At 44.8% G+C, this 20,129-nt stretch overlaps 1 protein-coding gene across 3 annotated transcripts in view; it reads right to left on the reverse strand.

Moving 5' to 3' along the window:
• The window catches only part of fbxl17 (F-box and leucine-rich repeat protein 17), a 350,800-nt gene that overhangs the window by 89,634 nt on the left and 241,037 nt on the right, over nt 1-20,129 (reverse strand). For all 3 annotated transcript variants that reach the window (XR_006838514.1, XM_046346816.1, XM_046346817.1), the window contains one exon: nt 17,908-17,984. Coding sequence is in view for 2 of the 3 variants with exons in the window: in XM_046346816.1 (XP_046202772.1) it covers nt 17,908-17,984 (77 nt within the window). In the remaining variant the exon portion in view is untranslated. The remainder of the gene's footprint in view (nt 1-17,907; nt 17,985-20,129) is intronic.

The following is a 20,129-nucleotide window of genomic DNA, read 5'->3' on the forward strand; positions in this document are numbered from 1 at the left end:
TCCATCACAATTAAACACCCTCTCAAACCCTGTCACAACCAACCATCAACACTCGCATAACCTACACCAGAAATAGCGGGGGGTAAGAGAGGAACAGAGATAGACAAAAGAGGAAGAGTGATAAGTTGTGGAGCAAGCTTGGAGAGCAGTGAGGAGATGGACTGTGAAAGAGTGAGAGGGGGAGAAAGAAAGAGTGGGGAGGCGAAGGAAGGTGTGTAATTCCATCAGAGAGGTTCCTGTTAGAGCTGTCTGTTCAGCTCTCTGCTATCGCAGACACTTACACTTGCTCAGGATCAGAGCCACAGTGCTAGAGAGGTTGTGTCTCATGCCCGCACCCCTTGAAATATCTGTCCAGTATCCTCGCTATCCCATATAACACAGGTGTGACAAAACTTTTTTTTTTCAGCTCTTATTACATTGGTAACCAGTTTATAATAGCAGTAAGGCACCTAGGGGGTTTGCGGTGTATGGCCAATATACCACGGCTAAAGTCTGTATCCAGACAAGCAGCGTTGCGTTGTGCATAAGAACAGCCCTTTGCCGTGGTATATTTGCTATATACCACAACCCCTCGGGCCTTATTCTATAAATATATATATTATATATATATATACACACTTTATAAGACAGCGAGAGCGAGACACAGAAATGGCCCTGTAAGAGTTTCCACAAATAAGGCCGGGCTATTGTTAAAAGTGACTTCCTCAATCTCCAGACCAATGATTGCTCTCCCCCACACGCTTCGCTCCAAGGAGAGATTTAAGCGCGAAATAGCAGAGGCTTTAGCATATTTTCCAAAGTTAAGCAAAGTGTGTAATGAAATACTGTCTGAGTATTTGTGTGGGTGTCACTGTGTGTCTAAGTTTGTGTGTGTGTGTGTGTGTGTGTGTGTGTGTGTGTGTGTGTGTGTGTGTGTGTGTGTGTGTGTGTGTGTGTGTGTGTGTGTGTGTGTGTGTGTGTGTGTGTGTGTGTGTGTGTGTGTGTGTGTGTGTGTGTGTGTGTGTGTGTGTGGTACAATAAGTTATCAAACAAAGCCCTGCTATTCTCAGTCTAAGCCCACAGCTCTTCTCCGTTCTAAAGCAAACAGTGGCTGTACCATGGAGCTTAACACTCGAGAGAGGAGAGGACAATATATGGAATTCAATTTCTACTCCTACTGCCAATCTCCAAATACCACCTAATGCATGACAATTGAAATTCACACTTCTACAGTATGGTACCAGGCTTGAATTTATATGTAGCCTTAAAAAGCACTTACTGTACTGCCCCCCCCCCCCCCCCACACACACACACACACACACCTCATCCTCCTCAAACACACGTAACACGGACACTCCCGCCACATTATTTATAGAGGTTTTTTTTTCAACTCCTCTCCTACAGACAGAGATTTTCTCCTCGGTTGTTTTGAAATTGTTTTGAGCGTAAACAAACAAAGTTGGTTCAGTCTACTAGATATTTCAAGGGAATTTCCATATGCACAAAAAGCTGATTTCTCGCAAATGTTGTGCACAAACTTGTTCACATCCTTGTCAATTGACAGATTTCCGTATATGAACTGTAACTCAGTAAAATCTTTGAAATTGTTACATGTTGAATATTACTGTTGAGTATATGTAGTCTATATGCCTACTGTAAATATATTTTAATGCAGTCATCTCAGCTTTCATTTGAAGCATCGTTTTATCCTTCACTTATTTGTAACAATTGCAACTTTGTAGTCAACCTTGGTTCTGATTTTTTCGGTAGTCACAGAGCTGTTCAGTGGGTGAAAATGACGTAACTTACGAGTGGTCTGAGGCAGCCGGTAAATAACGTGTGTTTTTTGTAACAATGGTTTTGGGAAACAGCTGAAAGATTAGTAAGATTCCTACGAAGGTTCTAACAGCCGTGACCTGCAGAACCCATCTCCACCTCAGCCTATGGCCAACAGCCGTGACCTGCAGAACCCATCTCCATCTCCACCTCAGCCCATGGCCAACAACCGTGACCTGCAGAACCCATCTCCACCTCAGCCCATGGCCAACAACCGTGACCTGCAGAACCCATCTCCACCTCAGCCAACAGCCGTGACCTGCAGAACCCATCTCCACCTCAGCCAACAACCGTGACCTGCAGAACCCATCTCCACCTCAGCCAACAGCCGTGACCTGCAGAACCCATCTCCACCTCAGCCCATGGCCAACAGCCGTAACCTGCAGAACCCATCTCCACCTCAGCCCATGGCCAACAGCCGTGACCTGCAGAACCCATCTCCACCTCAGCCCATGGCCAACAGCCGTGACCTGCAGAACCCATCTCCACCTCAGCCAACAGCCGTGACCTGCAGTACCCATCTCCACCTCAGCCAACAGCCGTGACCTGCAGAACCCATCTCCACCTCAGCCCATGGCCAACAGCCGTGACCTGCAGAAACCATCTCCACCTCAGCCCATGGCCAACAGCCGTGACCTGCAGAAACCATCTCCACCTCAGCCCATGGCCAACAGCCGTGACCTGCAGAACCCATCTCCACCTCAGCCAACAGCCGTGACCTGCAGAAACCATCTCCACCTCAGCCCATGGCCAACAGCCGTGACCTGCAGAACCCATCTCCACCTCAGCCAACAGCCGTAACCTGCAGAACCCATCTCCACCTCAGCCCATGGCCAACAGCCGTGACCTGCAGAAACCATCTCTACCTCAGCCAACAGCCGTGACCTGCAGAACCCATCTCCACCTCAGCCCATGGCCAACAGCCTTGACCTGCAGAACCCATCTCCACCTCAGCCCAGAAAAATGATAGAGCAATATCACAGACACATCACAGATAAACCTCCATAAAGCGCTGTGGTTTGTCCTGCAGGGAGACAGAAAGGAAAATAACATGGTGTGTAGCGACTAGAAAACATGCTATTATAACTGATACATAAACACACACGCGCACGCACACACACACGCGCACACACACACACACACACACACACACACACACACACACACACACACACACACACACACACACACACACACACACACACACACACACACACACACACACACACACACACACACACACACACACACACACACACACACACACACACACACACACACACACACACACAGGACAGTACAAAAGCCATAAAGTGTGTTATTATCATTCTAAATCAATGGGATTATTATGCCAGGGGGAGAATACCCTGCCTGCAATAAGACACACACTATAAAGACATTGCTCTGTATTACGACCACATTGGTTAGGATGGGGAATGTGTGAGGTAGAGACGCGTGCGTGCGTGCGTGCGTGTGTGCGTGTGTGTGTGTGTGTGTGTGTGTGTGTGTGTGTGTGTGTGTGTGTGTGTGTGTGTGTGTGTGTGTGTGTGTGTGTGTGTGTGTGTGTGTGTGTGTGCCTTTACCAAGAAGCCTGAAAGAGAGAGGCGAAGCCAAGGTTGCATGACTGAGTCTCCTGGACTAAATCAGACTCAATTGGCTGCAGCTGTCTTTAAATATATGGAGACTAAAACACAAAATATATTTTGACTTGACTCTTTTTTATTGATATTGATTATTGTCCAGCACTGTTGAGGGAGCTAGCAAATAAGCACTTCGCTGCACCATTTATATCTGCTGTAAACTGCGTATGTGACGAATACATTTATCTTGAATGAACACGCACAAGGCACGCACACACACACACACACACACACACACACACACACACACACACACACACACACACACACACACACACACACACACACACACACACACACACACACACACACACACACACACACACACACACACACACACACACACACACACACACACACACGTAATGTTTGCATGCATTGGGTTTGGATCTGGGTAAAAACATAATAAGAGGTATTCAGTCATCTTCAACCATTCTGCCAATGTACTGTGCATTTCAGACCCCTTGACTTTTTCCACATTATGTTACGTTACAGCCTTATTCTAAAATTGATTACAAATGCCAAGGGGGGGGTGAATACTTTGCAAGGCACTGTACAAGTGTTTTAAAGTCACCATTGGCCTCATGGTGAAATCCTTGAGCGGTGTCCTTTCCGGCAACTGAGTTAGGAAGGACATTATTAATTATTATTATTATTGTTAATACACCATCCAAAGTGTAATGAATGATTTCACCATGCTCAAAGGGATATTCAATGTCCTCGGTCTTTGTGATTGAATCGGTGTTTGAAATTCACTGCTCGATTGATGGACCTTACAGATAATTGTATGTGTGAGGTACAGAGATGAGGTAGTCGCTCAAAAATCATCTTAAACTCTATTGTCGCGCACAGAGTCCATGCCACTTATTATGCGACTTCGTATTGACTCAAGACATTTCAACTTTTCATTTTTTATTAATTTGTAAAAAAAAAAAAAATGAAAATGTACCTTGAGATTATGGGGTATTGTGAGTAAGCCAGCGACAATTTTTCAAAATCTAAATTGAATCCATTTTAAAATCAGGATGTAACGCAACAGTATGTAGAAAAAGTCAAGTGGTGTAAATATTTGATGTACCTCTGGATGTGGTACCATGCTGGCATTATTTACTTTCACCAGATAACCAAAATGAGGAAACAGGAGGCTGACTACATGATCTAAATGGTTGATTTTGTTTGTCTCCTGCAAACTCAACAGTGAGGAACTATGTTTAACCATAGTCGTTAATACAAAGTCCAGCTACAATATGTGTCCTGTACCAGTTATTGCAGGAAAAGTGATAATATAAAAATGTGTCCACGTCATTCAGGGTTGGGTATGTTACTTTCTAAATATAATCTGTTACCTGTCCAAAAATTGTAATCAGTAATGCAACTTTTGAATGACCAAAACTCAGAATATAGTTTGTAATCTTATTACTTCCAGTTACTTGTGCCCTTAATAGTCATTAGAAGAAATGTATATTACCAATTGAACTGTCACGCCTTGGTCTTAGTATTTTGTGTTTTCTTTCTTTATTTGGTCAGGCCAGGGTGTGACATGGGTTATTGTGGTGTGTTTTTTGTCTTGGGGTTTTGTGGGGTGGCTACGTAGTCTATGGCTGCCTGAGGCGGTTCTCAATCAGAGTCAGGTGATTATCGTTGTCTCTGATTGGGAGCCATATTTAGGCAGCCATATTCTGTGAGTGTTTCGTGGGTGATTGTTCCTGTCTTTGTGTTTGCACCAGATAGGGCTGTTTCGGTTTTCGTTATTTTCATTTCGTTATTTTTGTAGTTTCTGTATGCATAGGTTTTCCTTCATTAAAATATCATGAATCATCATCACGCTTCATTTTGGTCCGATCCTTGTTCTACCTCTTCGTCAGAGGAGGCGATAGAAGAGAGCCGTTACATGAACGACATCTATTGTAGAATAAATCAATGTTAGAGTTTACATAGCTGGCCATAAATGGATGTTGCCTTTTATTTTGTGGTAGGGTTCCCCAACTAGTGGCCAGCGGTTGGTTTTATTTGCCCTTCAAAGTTTTCTGAGCAGAGAAAATGTATACACATTTCTTTATTTACATTGTTGGACATAAAAGGCTGTAAAAACACCTGGAAATCAGCTCCAAGTGATTTTTATTTAAGAAATATGTATTCCCATGCATAATAGAGACACATATGATCGTATACAAATGTTAGTAAAGTTTGAAATGATTATGTTTTAGTCAAACATATCTGTTGGGCTTCCTGTGGTCAATTTGCAGTCTAAAAATGATTTGTAATTATGTTCCGGCCAACCGACCATTCGCTCGATAAAAGATAGGGCCTGGTGATGAATCTAGTTGATGATCCTTGTTTTATAGGTTGGTTATATAGGCTTCTTCTAACCCATTGCTTTCTACTACAGAGAATAATACGATTAGGCCATTTCTTTACATTAAAAACAAAAGTCTGTCAGATTTCCAGTCATTCCAATTGATGTAATATCCCTGGATCTTCAAGAATAGGACTTGGAAATATGTAAATATATACTGAACTGAAATGTAAATGCAACATGCAACAATTTCAATGATTTGACTAATTTACAGTTAATTAGGCCCTAATCTATGGCAGCCATGGGTGGACCTGGGAGGGCATAGGCCGACCCACTGGGGAGCCAGACCCAGTCAATCAGAATTAGTTTCCCCCCACAAATGCTTTATTACAGACATAAATAGTCCTCAGCACCCCCAACCTCCCCCTCAGACGATCCCGCAGGTGAAGAAGACGGATGTGGAGGTCCTGGGCTGGTGTGGTTACACGTGGTCTGCAGTTGTGTGGCCGGTTGGACGTACTGCCAAATTTTCTAAAAGAACGTTTGAGGTGGCTTATGGTAGAGAAATTAACATTCCATTTTCTGGCAACAGCTTTGGTGGATATTCCTCCAGTCAGCATGCCAATTGCTTGCTACTTCACAACTTGAGACATCTGTGACATTCTGTTGTGTGATAAAACTGCACATTTTAGAGTGACCTTTTATTGTCCCCAACACAAGGTGCACCTGTGTGATGATCATGCTGTTTAATCAGCTTCTTGTTATGCCACATCTGTCAGGTGGCTGGAATATCTTGGCAAATGAGAAAGTCTCACTAACAGGGATGTAAATACATTTGTGACCAGAATTTGAGAGAAATAAGCTTTTTGTGCATATGGAACATTTCTGGGATATTTTTGCATGGAATAGCCTTCATTTCTCAGAGCAAGAATAGACTGACAAGTTTCAGAAGAAAGGTACTTGTTTCAGGTCATTTTGAGCCTGCAATCGTACCCACAAATGCTGATGCTCCAGATACTCAACAAGTCTAAAGAAGGCCAGTTGTATTGATTCTTTAATCAACAGTTTTCAGTTGTGCTAACATAAATGCAAAAGGGTTTTCTAATGATCAATTAGCCTTTTGAAATGATAAACTTGGTGCCATTGGAACACAGGAGTGATGTTTGCTGCCTATGTAGATATTCCATAACAAATTTGCCAGCTACAACCGTCATTTACAACATTAACAATGTGTACACTATATTTCTGATCAATTTGATGTTATTTTCATGGACAAAAAAGTACAAAAAACAAGGACATTTCTAAGTGACCCCAAACTTTTGAACGTTAGTGTACATTTGTGAACAGCCATCCACATCAACCACAATCCGTAAAGCGCAATTATCTAAATGAGAGAGCTGCAGTGTGATTCACACCAATGCACTAAGTAGCTATTAATAGTAAGTGATATCCCTATCACCCCTAGGCTACACCACTGCTGTCATCCTTACCTCCAAGCGTTTATTCAAGTTGGATAATCTTTCGATGACGACAGCAGTCGCACCATTGGAAGACATTGCTTGGACTGAATACTACAAAAGCATATACCTGCTTTTCCCCCCCAGAGATCCATCAAACGCATTTACATTTTGATTTGAATGTCATTGATAAAAACAGAAGGTGTCAAAGATTTGTTTCGCAAACATCCTTTCTGAATTTAAAAGTAATCTGAGAAGTAATTATCTAGTTTTTCAAAAGTATTTGTAATCTGATTACAATGATTTTGCTGGTAACGTAATGGATTCTCGTTTAGTTTTTTTGTAATCCATAACATCAAATAAAATGAAATGTTATTTGTCACATGCTTAGTAAACAACAGGTGTAGACTAACTAGTGAAATTCTTACTTACAACGCAGAGTGAAAGATAGATCTTTAAATGTACTATAAAATCAAATCATATTTGTCACATGCACCGAATACAACAGGTGTAGTAGACCTTACAGTGAAATGCTTACTTACGAGACCTTAACCAACAATGTAGTTAAGAAAAAGTGTTAAGTCAAAAATAGATAAGTAAAAAATAACAAATTACAAATAGTTAAAGAGCAGCAGTAAAATAACAGCAGTGAGGCTATATACAGGGGTACAGAGTCAATGTGCGGGGGCACAAGCTAGTCGAGGTATAGTTAAAGTGACTGTGCCTAGATAATAACCAGAGAGTAGCAGCAGTATAAAAGAGAGGGGTACAACGCAAATAGTCTGGGTAGCCATTTGATTAGGTAGGTGTAAAGTGACTGGGCAACAGGATAGATAAGACAGTAGCAGCAGCGTATGTGATGAGTGAGAAACATTTGTGTGTGTGTGTGTGTGTTGTGTCTGTGTGTGTATTTGGATTGAGGTGTCAGTCTAAGTATGTGTGAGTGTGTGGGCCATTTGATTGGCTATTTAGCTCTCTTGTTTAGCGGGTAGAAGTTGTTCAAGGTTCTGTTAGTGCCTGACTCGGCACTCCAGGACCGCTTGCCATGAGGTAGCAGAGAGAACAGTCTATGGCTTGGGTGGATAGAGTCTGACCATATTTTGGTCCTTCCTCCGACACCGCCTGGTATAGAGGTCCTGAATGGCAGCGCTCCTGGCCCCAGTGATGTACTGGGCCGTACTCACCACCCTCTGTAGTGCCTTGGGGTCGGGTGCCTTGTATTCGCCGTCCCAAGTGATGACGCAGCCAGACAAGACCCTCTCAATCGCGCAGCTGTAATCCGTTACTCCACAACCCTGCATCATATATTTCACCGTCTTTAGGAAATAAAAAGGTATCAATGGAGAGTGTATGGGTTTATATTACCCCCCCCGGGCTGTGTGCAGGGAAACAAACCGACCCACTCACTCGCGTCACCTGGAGAGCAGCAGACCACTCTATTCCTGTCAGCCTACCAGAGAGAAGTGACAGGGAAACGCCATATATCAACGTCTAGCACGCTAACAGTTTACCTTTCAGATGAAAGAGAGAACGGAGAGGGGGATGGAGAGAGGGACGAAGAGAGGAAAACAGAGGAAGGAAAGGGAGTGCTGGGGGGGATGGGGGATGAGAGAATGAAAGAGTACCGGAGGGAGAAAAAGGCAATGGGAAAGCAAGGGAGATCATATGTGGCGTCCTCCGTTCAGGGTATGCATACAGATGAACACACTCACACGAGCGAGAGAAGGGCCTCCTCTTTATTCAGGCACCGCAGAGGGCAGTCCTTATCAGGACTCTCTAAACAGGACAGATAACATGCATCCGTCCACATAACCGCAACAAGATAAAGCCAGACACACACAGAGCTTTCACTCCTCTTCTCACACTCTCAGATACAGTGCCTTCTGAAAGTATTCAGAGCACCTGGACTTTTCCCACATTTTGTTACGTTACAGCCTCATTCTAAAATGTATTAAATACATAAAATCCTCAGCAATCTACACAGAATAGCCCATAATGACAAAGTGAAAACAGGCTCAGAAATTTTTGCAAATGTATTAGAAATAAAAAACGGAAATACCTTATTTACATAAGTATTCAGACCCTTTGCTATGAGGCTCGAAATTGAGCTCAGGTGCATCCTGTTTCCATTGATCGTCCTTGAGATTTTTCGACAACTTGATTGGAGTCCACCTGTTGAAAATGTTATTGATTGGACATGATTTGGTAAGGCACACCTGTCTATATAAGGTCCCACAGTTGACTATGCATGTCAGAGCAAAAACCAAGCCATGAGGTGGAAGCTCCGAGACAGGATTGTGTTGAGGCACAGATCTGGGGAAGGGTACCAAAAAATGTCTGCAGCAATTCTTAAATGGAAGAAGTTTCGAACCACCAAGACTCTTCCTGGAGTTGGTCGCCCGACCAAACTGAGCCATCGAGGGAGAAGAGCCTTGGTAAGGGAGGTGAACATGAACCAGATGGTCACTCTGACAGAGCTCCAGAGTTTCTCTGTTGAGATGTGAGAACCTTCCAGAAGGACAACCAGCACTACACCAATCAGGTCTTTATGGTAGAGTGGCCAGTCGGAAGCCACTTCTCAGTAAAAGGCACATGACAGCCCTCTTGCAAAAAGTCCCCTAAAGACTCTCAAACCATGAGAAACAAGATTCTCTGGTCTGATGAAACCAAGATTGAACTATTTGGCCTGAATGCCAAGCTTCACATCTGTACGAAACCTGACACCATACCTATGGTGAAGTATGGTGGCAGCATCATGCTGTAGAGATGTTTTTCAGCCATAGGGACTGGGAGACTAGTCAGGATCGAAGCAAAGATGAACAGAGAAAAGCACTGATAGATCCTTCATGAAAATCTGCCCCATCTCTGGAGAGACCTGAAAATAGCTGTGCAGCAACGCTCCCCATCCAACCTGGAAGAGCTTGAGAGGATCTGCAGAGAGGAATGGGAGAAACTCCCCAAATACAGGTGTCCCAAGACAACTCGAGGCTATAATCGCAGCAAAAGGTTCTTCAACAAAGTACTGAGGAAAGGGTCTGAATACTTTTAAACGTTTTTTAAATATTTTATTGAGCAACATTTTCTAAAAACCTGTTTTTGCTTTGTCATTAAGGGGTATTGTGTGTAGATTGATGAGGGGGGAAAAAACGATGTAATCAATTTTAGAATAAGGCTGTAACGTGACAAAATGTGGAAAAAGTGAAGGGGTCTGAGTGCTTTCCGAATGCGCTGTACACACGACAGACCAGGGAGAGACGAGGAAGGTGGAGGACAGGAAAATAGAGGAATGGATGACTACCGTAAGTCAATAAAGGTCCCAAGGTTCTCTTACTTGGAGAAAGCAGTCAGACAGACAGAGGAGAAGTAATCGATACACAGGATTGGCAGTATGAGAGAGGTTTTTACAAGCTTGCATCATTCCAGAGCAGGTCGGTAGGCCACGGGGCTAAAGAGTATTTCAGGTGAAAGACCGAAACACACAGTAGGGGTACAGACTTCTCTTGCTAGGGCGACATTAACATTTGTACACTTTAGTCATTTAGCAGGTGCTCTTATCCAGAGTGGCTTAGAGGAGCAACTAGGGTGAAGTGCCTCGCTCAACTATTTCAGCTAGTCGGCTCGAGGATTCGAACCAGCGACCTTTCGGTTCCTGGCCCAACGCTCGACTACCCGCAGCAGTTATCAACCTTGGGTCCGGGCCCGCTCTTACCGATGGACTGACTGTGTAACACACGGTAAAGCCCTGTGACAGAGAGGGAACAGATTCCTCTGAATATCCTTTCGACTGGCAGCAACACAACCACATAAACGGACACTGGAACCAAGTGACTCTCGGGCAAACACTCCCCTGTCCACTTCCATTATAGCGACAGACAAGGGAGATGGGATCGACACATGGGATTGGCAGGGAGAGAGAGAGAGAGAGAGAGAGAGAGAGAGAGAGAGAGAGAGAGAGAGAGAGAGAGAGAGAGAGAGAGAGTCTTACACGCTTCCTAATCAGCGTCATGTTTCGGCAGAGCAATGGAGAAACATCACACACACGCACCTTATATGCACACGCAAGCGCACAAAATCATATGGGCTTTTGAATGAGACGGCTGAAGGCAGAGTTGAGCTTAATATTGATGTGACATGATCGTGGTCAGGTATTGAGCTTTAGGTCTTAAGTGAAGAGGGCCACTCAGAGAGATTCATATTGGCTGATAAAGAGAGACCCATCCACATCATGTTCCTGGCTCTCAACATCTGTTCAGGAGGACGCAGATGTACCCAGCACTCGGGTACAAGGGTAGTTCAACACAAAACATGTCCTGTGCCCAGCACTCATGAACAAGGTGAGTTCAAAACATGAACCAAGCACTCAATGAACAAGGCTAGTTCAACACCAGGTCGAGATATAAGGACACACATCGAGCTGCACTTCAAATACCTCTCTTCTTCTTAGGAAATAAGCTTTTAAAGTGCTTTCCTCATACTCTTAGATTTAAGTGCTCAAAATGGCAATGAACAAAAGGTCACTTTTTAAAACAGACATGTCGTATGTCCATCATGGTCGCAAACATTCCAAATACAGCTCCCACAAAAACAACATCTAGGCCTGTTTTTCTTTCCAAACCAAGACGACAAAATTGTCAACAAACGTTGACAGTGACCGTGAGGAAACATACAGGTGGGCACTTTCCAATTTCTGGAGAGAGGAGAGGGTTTTGGGTAATGGTTGTGTGGCTGCTAGTTTTCCCAAATACCACTGAGAGCTATGTTGTGAAAGGATGCAGTCACCTGAAATGGTCTTTACTGGTGGATAGTGCTGGGTGTGTGTGTGTGTGTGTGTGTGGGGAGAGAGAGAGAAAAGAGAGGAGAGAGAGAGAAGGAGAGAAAGAGAGAGAAGACCGTTAACAGCAAAGCTGAGCTGGGAATGAAGAAAATGTCTGCCGGCATCTACAGAGAAACAGAGAGAGAAAGAAAAACAGAGATAAACAGAGAGTGTGGAGGTGTGGTTAGGTGTTTGCATCGTGACATGTCTTCTGTCCTGCTTCCACGGTCTCTAATGCTGCTCCCTCCACAACAGTCTCTGACATGCTGACCACACCGGTCGCGTCGCGTGCTCGAGTGTCGCAAAATAAATGTACACATACATGTTATTCAATCATTGCACCCACACTGCTCGCGCGTGTCAACGGGCGTTTGCCAGAAGTTTTGCGTCACCTCTATTTGTTCTGCGTCACTTCTATGTGTTCTGCGTCACCTCTATGTGTTCTGCGTCACCTCTATGTGTTCTGCGTCACCTCTATGTGTTCTGCGTCACCTCTATTTGTTCTGCGTCACCTCTATTTGTTCTGCGTCACCTCTATTTGTTCTGCGTCACCTCTATTTGTTCTGCGTCACCTCTATTTGTTCTGCGTCATCTCTATTTGTTCTGCGTCACCTCTATTTGTTCTGCGTCACCTCTATTTGTTCTGCGTCACCTCTATTTGTTCTGCGTCATCTCTATTTGTTCTGCGTCATCTCTATTTGTTCTGCGTCACCTCTATGTGTTCTACGTCACCTCTATTTGTTCTGCGTCACCTCTATTTGTTCTGATTTGTTCTGCGTCACTTCTATTTGTTCTGAGTCCCTTCTATTTGTTCTGTGTCACTTCTATTTGTTCTGCGTCACCTCTGTTCTGCGTCACTTCTATTTGTTCTGCGTCACTTCTATTTGTTCTGCGTCACTTCTATTTGTTCTGCGTCACTTCTATTTGTTCTACGTCACCTCTATTTGTTCTACGTCACCTCTATTTGTTCTACGTCACTTCTATTTGTTCTACGTCACTTCTATTTGTTCTGCGTCACTTCTATTTGTTCTGCGTCACTTCTATTTGTTCTGCGTCACTTCTATTTGTTCTACGTCACCTCTATTTGTTCTACGTCACCTCTATTTGTTCTACGTCACTTCTATTTGTTCTACGTCACTTCTATTTGTTCTGCGTCACTTCTATTTGTTCTGCGTCACTTCTATTTGTTCTGCGTCATTTCTATTTGTTCTACGTCACCTCTATTTGTTCTGTGTCACCTCTATTTGTGACGCAGAACGTGATACAAGTCCTGCCTCTTCCATCTCCTCATTGGTTTTTGGAAGCATATACCCAAGTGCCATCTCCTCATTGGTTATACCCACGTGGGTGATTGAAAGATGAACTGAGGTCGGTTGTGGTAATATACCTTATTATGAAAGTTAGTTGCCAATCGCCATATAAAGTCCAAAGAAGAAAAAGCCTGGAAGGAGGAGAGATGACTAGAAACAATTCGGTTGACCATTTTATGTGTGAATGAATTGTCAGAGTAGAAGAACTTGTGCATTTCAGGTAAAATAACAACCCGAAATGTATATCCATGGACAAATTAGCTAGCAACTGCAAGCTAGCTAGCTAAATTGCCATAAATGTTTAAAACTTTTTGACCTGTCCCGGTTGACAAAATCAAAATCAAATTGTATGTGTCCGGATTGGGTGGTGTAATGCTGCTCCCTCCACAGTAGTCTATAACGCTGCTCCCTCCACAGCAGTCTCTAACGCTGCTCCCTCCACAGCAGTCTCTAACGCTGCTCCCTCCACAGCAGTCTCTAACACTGCTCCCTCCACAGCAGTCTCTAACGCTGCTCCCTCCACAGCAGTCTCTAACGCTGCTCCCTCCACAGCAGTCTCTAACGCTGCTCCCTCCACAGCAGTCTCTAACGCTGCTCCCTCCACAGCAGTATCTAACGCTGCTCCCTCCACAGCAGTATCTAACGCTGCTCCCTCCACAGCAGTATCTAACGCTGCTCCCTCCACAGCAGTCTCTAACGCTGCTCCCTCCACAGTAGTCTCTAACACTGCTCCCTCCACAGTAGTCTCTAACACTGCTCCCTCCACAGCAGTCTCTAACGCTGCTCCCTCCACAGCAGTCTCTAACGCTGCTCCCTCCACAGTAGTCTCTAACACTGCTCCCTCCACAGCAGTCTCTAACGCTGCTCCCTCCACAGCAGTCTCTAACGCTGCTCCCTCCACAGCAGTCTCTAACACTGCTCCCTCCACAGCAGTCTATAACGCTGCTCCCTCCACAGCAGTCTCTAACGCTGCTCCCTCCACAGCAGTCTCTAACGCTGCTCCCTCCACAGCAGTCTCTAACGCTGCTCCCTCCACAGCAGTCTCTAACGCTGCTCTCTCCACAGCAGTATCTAACGCTGCTCCCTCCACAGCAGTCTCTAACGCTGCTCCCTCCACAGCAGTATCTAACGCTGCTCCCTCCACAGCAGTCTCTAACGCTGCTCCATCCACAGCAGTCTCTAACGCTGCTCCCTCCACAGCAGTCTCTAACGCTGCTCCATCCACAGCAGTCTCTAACGCTGCTCCCTCCACAGCAGTCTCTAACGCTGCTCCCTCCACAGTAGTCTCTAACGCTGCTCCCTCCACAGCAGTCTCTAACGCTGCTCCCTCCACAGCAGTCTGTGACTGGCTCACTCAGGTACACATCACTCTCATAAACCCTCGAGTAACAGCTGCATCACAGCCCAGCCCATTGTGTGTGTGTGAGAGAGAGACAGACAGAGACAGAGAGTCATAGAGACAGAGAGAGACAGGGAGACAGAGAGAGAGACAGAGTGACAGAGAGAGACAGAGAGAGAGACACAGAGAGACACAGAGAGAGACAGAGACAGAGAGAGAGAGAGAGAGAGACACAGAGAGAAACAGAGACAGAGAGAGAGAGAGAGAGAGACACAGAGAGACACAGAGAGAGACAGAGACAGAGAGAGAGAGAGAGAGACAGAGAGAGAGAGAGAGACACAGAGAGACACAGAGAGAGACAGAGACAGAGAGACAGAGAGAGAGAGACACAGAGAGACACAGAGAGAGAGAGAGAGAGTGCGTCACTCACAGCAGAGTAGTTAGAGAGGGGAAGTGTGTGTCATTGCTGTAAATCCAGGCAGGCCCAGCAGTGCTTTAGCCTGTTCTCAACACAATTACTGACCAAACGACATGAAAGAGTGCTTAACCACGACATGAGGTTTCAGTTAGGAGTGTGTGTAGTGTGTGTGTGTGAACTGCGTATTAACATATTTCTTAAACTTTGGTATTTTTTTTGGCGGTTGTATTTTTTGACATTTACCAATGCAATGAATATAAGGAAGGCAGGGATTTACAGTTAGAAGCATGCATTTGGTGTGTGTGTGTGTGTGTGTGTTGGACTAAACGAGGCCAGGAGGTTTTGGTTATCAGGCCTAATAGGGGCTTTCAGTATGAGAGTAAATGACTTTAGTATATCCTGCCAGGTTAGTGCCATACAATTGGTCCCTTTCTCTCTCCCCTACATCTCTGCTGTTACAACCCGATACATCACAAGCGAAATGACTTGTTTTGAACAACATCATTAGAAGTTTAAAGTGTAATGACATGTCCATTACCAAAAGCTCTTTCCTTCCTTCTCTTTTTCTCTCTCTACCCCCCCCCCTCCCTCGCCCCCTCCCCCATTCTCTCGAATAAAAAGCAAACACGCAGGAAGCGAATGATGGGGAAAAACGGAACACTTAATCACAAGGGGCTTGTGGACATCTCAAATGTTGTTTAAGAGGCCATTAATATAGAGTCATTTGAGTAGGAGATGGGCGGAACAGACTGGCCCAGAATGGCAGATGGAAAGCTCAGTGCTTTGATTGCATTTATCAAAGGCCGGAGCAGGAAAGCAAACCATTATTCTATTAGATCTCGGAGAGAGGAGAGAGGGCGTCTCTGTTCGGCCACGCACACAAACATACACAACCAAAAGTATGTGGACAACTGCTCGCGGGAACATCTCATTCCGAAATCATGGGCATTAATATGGAGTTGGTCCCCCCTTTGCTGCTATAACAGCCTCCACTCTTCTGGGAAGGCTTTCCACTAGATGTTGGAGCATTGCTGCGGGAACTTGCTTCCATTCAGCCACAAGAGAATTTGTGATGTTGGGGCACTGATGTTGGGCGATTCGGCCTGGCTCGCAGTCGCTGTTCCAATTCATCCCAAATGTGTTGGATGGGGTTGAGGTCAGGGCTCTGTGCCAGAGAAGGCGTTTCCAATACTCCAGAGTCCAATGGTGGCGAGCTTTACACCACTCCAGCCGACGCTCGCCATTTTGCATGTTGATCTTAGGCTTATGTGCAGCTGCTCGGCCAAGGAAACGCATTTCAGGAAGCTCCCAACAAACAAGTTAATGTGCTGACGTTGCTTCCAGAGGCCGTTTGGAACCTGGTAGTGAGTGTTGCACACACAGAGCGACAGAGAGAGAAAGACAGAGAGAGAGACAGAAAGAGAGAGAGAGAGACAGAAATAGAGAAAGAGACAGAGATACAGAGAGAGACAGAGAGAGAGTCTCTCTCTCTGTCTCTCTGTCTCTCTCTCTCTGTCTCTATCTCATTTGTAATGTCTTTACTGTTCTGAAACTTCTGTATGTGTAATGTTTACTGTTAATTTTTGTTGTTTTTCACTTTATATATTCACTTTGTATGTTGTCTACCTCACTTTCTTTGGCAATGTTAACACATGTTTCCCATGCCAATAAAGCCCTTGAATTGAATTGAGAGAGAGAGAGAGAGAGAGAGAGAGAGAGAGAGAGAGAGAGAGAGAGAGAGAGAGAGAGAGAGAGAGAGAGAGAGAGAGAGAGAGAGAGAGAGGCAGAGAGAGAGAGGCAGAGAGAGAGAGAGAGAGACAGAGAGAGAGACAGAGAGAGAGACAGAGAGAGAGAGAGAGACAAAGAGAGAGAGAGAGAGAGAGAGAGAGAGAGAGAGAGAGAGAGAGAGAGAGAGAGAGAGAGAGAGAGAGAGAGACAGAGACAGAGACAGAGACAGAGAGAGAGAGAGAGAGAGAGAGAGAGAGAGAGAGAGAGAGAGAGAGAGAGAGAGAGAGAGAGGCAGAGAGAGAGAGGCAGAGAGAGAGAGACAGAGAGAGAGAGACAGAGAGAGAGAGACAGAGACAGAGAAAGAGACAGAGAGAGAGACAGAGAGAGAGAGAGAGAGAGAGAGAGAGAGAGAGAGAGAGAGAGAGAGAGAGAGAGAGAGAGAGAGAGAGAGAGAGAGAGAGAGAGAGAGAGAGAGAGAGAGAGAGAGAGAGAGAGAGAGAGAGAGTGTGCGCGCTAATGTACTATTGTGGTCATTTATCAAGTGGTCGGTCTACAGTTCACAGAGACTCTGAAGGGGAGTGGTCCAGTGATTACACTCACTATGGGTCGGCTAGAGGGGAAACACATGGCAGTGGAACCCCTGAACGATTCGAGACATGAACACAAGTGTTCCTGCTGACCAACACAGACCAGGCAAAGACACCATAGGATCTGACTCTGGGGGGGTAACACACCAACATATAAGTCATGTGAGTTTGCAGTGGGAACGTCCACACGACCAAGGTCTGGACATGCAAACACGTTTTATAAACTATTACTGTACCGGTTATAGTTGGAGTATTACAATTCTTCCAGAGGAGAGAGAGAAGTTCAGACTGATTTGAGATCAGATCCAGTATGTGTTGATTATAGATTAGGTGTTCAGATGATGCCAGTAGAGGTGAAAGGGGTGAGAGAGAGGACAGAGCCCAGAGGAATAGACACACAGTCAACTTTCTGAGGTCAGCTACAGTAACTCTCACCCAAACGACCCGTCAGACTGTTCATAAAGTTAGTTATAGAAATATAGCATATAGAATGCCATTTTTTACCGTGGTCTGTGATCTTGCAGGAGACCAGGTAGAGTTCTTTGAGGCTCCTCCCCTCCTTGGCGATGATCTCCACACACCTGGGAGGAAGAGACAGAGAAACAGGGGGGATGAGAGGAAAGCTCCGGATCACCCGAAGAGTTTTCAAAACACACAGGGTCTGGTTCTACGCTTACGACTTCTACGCACACACGCACGCACTCACGGCAGGCAGTGTTCCCCACTATAGGTTAACCATGACACCTCCAGGGACATATCTGTTCATATATTCACTGTGTGCTTCTAACACTTACACTGATCAATAATTAACCATGATCTGCTCTCATTAGAGCCCACAGACCAGGGCCTACGATAACGCAGCCGACGGAGAGGGTGTGTGTGTGTGTGTGTGTGTGTGTGTGTGTGTGTGTGTGTGTGTGTGTGTGTGTGTGTGTGTGTGTGTGTGTGTGTGTGTGTGTGTGTGTGTGTGTGTGTGTGTGTGTGTTTTTTTTTTTACACTTCAAAGGAGTTCAGTGGTGGAATATCTGCATTCGGCCCAGTCTCTCTACCATGGCACCCTAGAGACCCCCCCCCCCCCCCCCTGTGAACGTGTGTGTGCACGTGCACGCATGTCTGTGTGCGCACGTTCGAGCGTGAGCGCGTGTGTGTGTGCGCGCGCACTCCAGGGGAAGATCAGAGAAGCTGTTTCAGATGATTTCCTGTAAATGGTCCTAATGAGCCGAGAGTTAGCAACACTGGTTTGATCAATGCGTTTGACCCATTAACCTTCAGCAAAACCCTCAGATGTTTTTTTGGTCCGGATTATGCTGCATATTTCATTTCGTCAAATGCACACGGGGGCTTTCCCATGAGGTTAGAGTGGGATAGTATGACGCCCCACTGTCTCCTACAGCTGAACGCTGGGCCTTTCAAGTTCTGGGCCTGTATTCATAAAAGCATCTCTGAGTAGAGTCTTTTAACCTGTTACTCCTACCCCCTACTTTTTTGAACATTCTGTTAAAAATCGCGCAACATTTCAGCGCCCTGCTACTCATGCCAGGAATATAGTATATGCATATGATTAGTATGTGTGGATAGAAAACACTCAGGCGTTTATAAAACTGGTTAAATCACGGCTGTGACTATAACAGAACGTGCGTTTCATCGAAAAGTGCAGGAAAATCTGGTCACTGAAAATGGAAAAATGTATCCATGCGCGACTTGAACCCATTGATAAAGGTGAACCACATTTAATGGGGTTGAGGTTGCAATACATACAGCTTCCACACGTTATCTAGAGTCTTGTCATTTGCCTACTCTTGGTTTCTTGGTCAAACAGATGCAAGGCAGCGCAGGTCTTCAGGTCTCGGACCGGATATTTTGGTTGAGATTCTACCCGGACATTTTTTCCAGACGGACAGCTATAGAATATACTTCGTCTTGAGATTAATTTGATCGCTTATTAACGTTTACTAATACCTACAGTTGCATTACAAAAGTATTTTGAAGTGTTTTGTGAAAGTTTATCGTCAACTTTTTTAATTTAAAAAAATGACGTTACGTTATAAGACGCTATTTTTTTCCATTTATCACACAGTCTTCATAGATCGATATCTAGGCTATGTATGGACCGATTTAATCGAAAAAAAGACCCAATAGTGATTATGGGACATCTAGGAGTGCCAACAAAGAAGATGGTCAAAGGTAATGAATGTTTTATATTTTATTGTGCGGTTTGTGTAGCGCCGACTATGCTAATTATTTTGTTTGCGGGTCTTTTGGGGTGTTACATGCTATCAGATAATAGCTTCTCATGCTTTCGCCGAAAAGCATTTTAAAAATCTGACTTGTTGCCTGGATTCACAACGAGTGTAGCTTTAATTCAATACCCTGCATGTGTATTTTAATGAACGTTTGAGTTTTAACTAGTACTATTAGCATTTAGCGTAGTGCATTTGCATTTCCAGATCTCTAGATGGGACGCCTGCGTGCCAGGTAGGAGCAAGAGGTTAAGCCGAAATCACGGCCCGTCAATGGCATGAAAGGTGCATGTTAGAGTAGCCAGGGTCAATTCACATACACTGCGTAGCGTTTGCCAGCATAACTGTCATGAAAATCCACAATAAACAGTTGCTACGCAGGCCCTGGGAGTTATTGTTGTGGGTTCCTTTTGACTCCCCTTCGACTCACCTTGTTTTGCTCGCTCAGGAGGACGTTTGTAGCATATAATTGCGAGTCTCTCTCTT

Source organism: Oncorhynchus gorbuscha, linkage group LG04 (genome assembly GCF_021184085.1).
Source record: "Oncorhynchus gorbuscha isolate QuinsamMale2020 ecotype Even-year linkage group LG04, OgorEven_v1.0, whole genome shotgun sequence".
Classification (NCBI taxonomy): domain Eukaryota; kingdom Metazoa; phylum Chordata; class Actinopteri; order Salmoniformes; family Salmonidae; genus Oncorhynchus; species Oncorhynchus gorbuscha.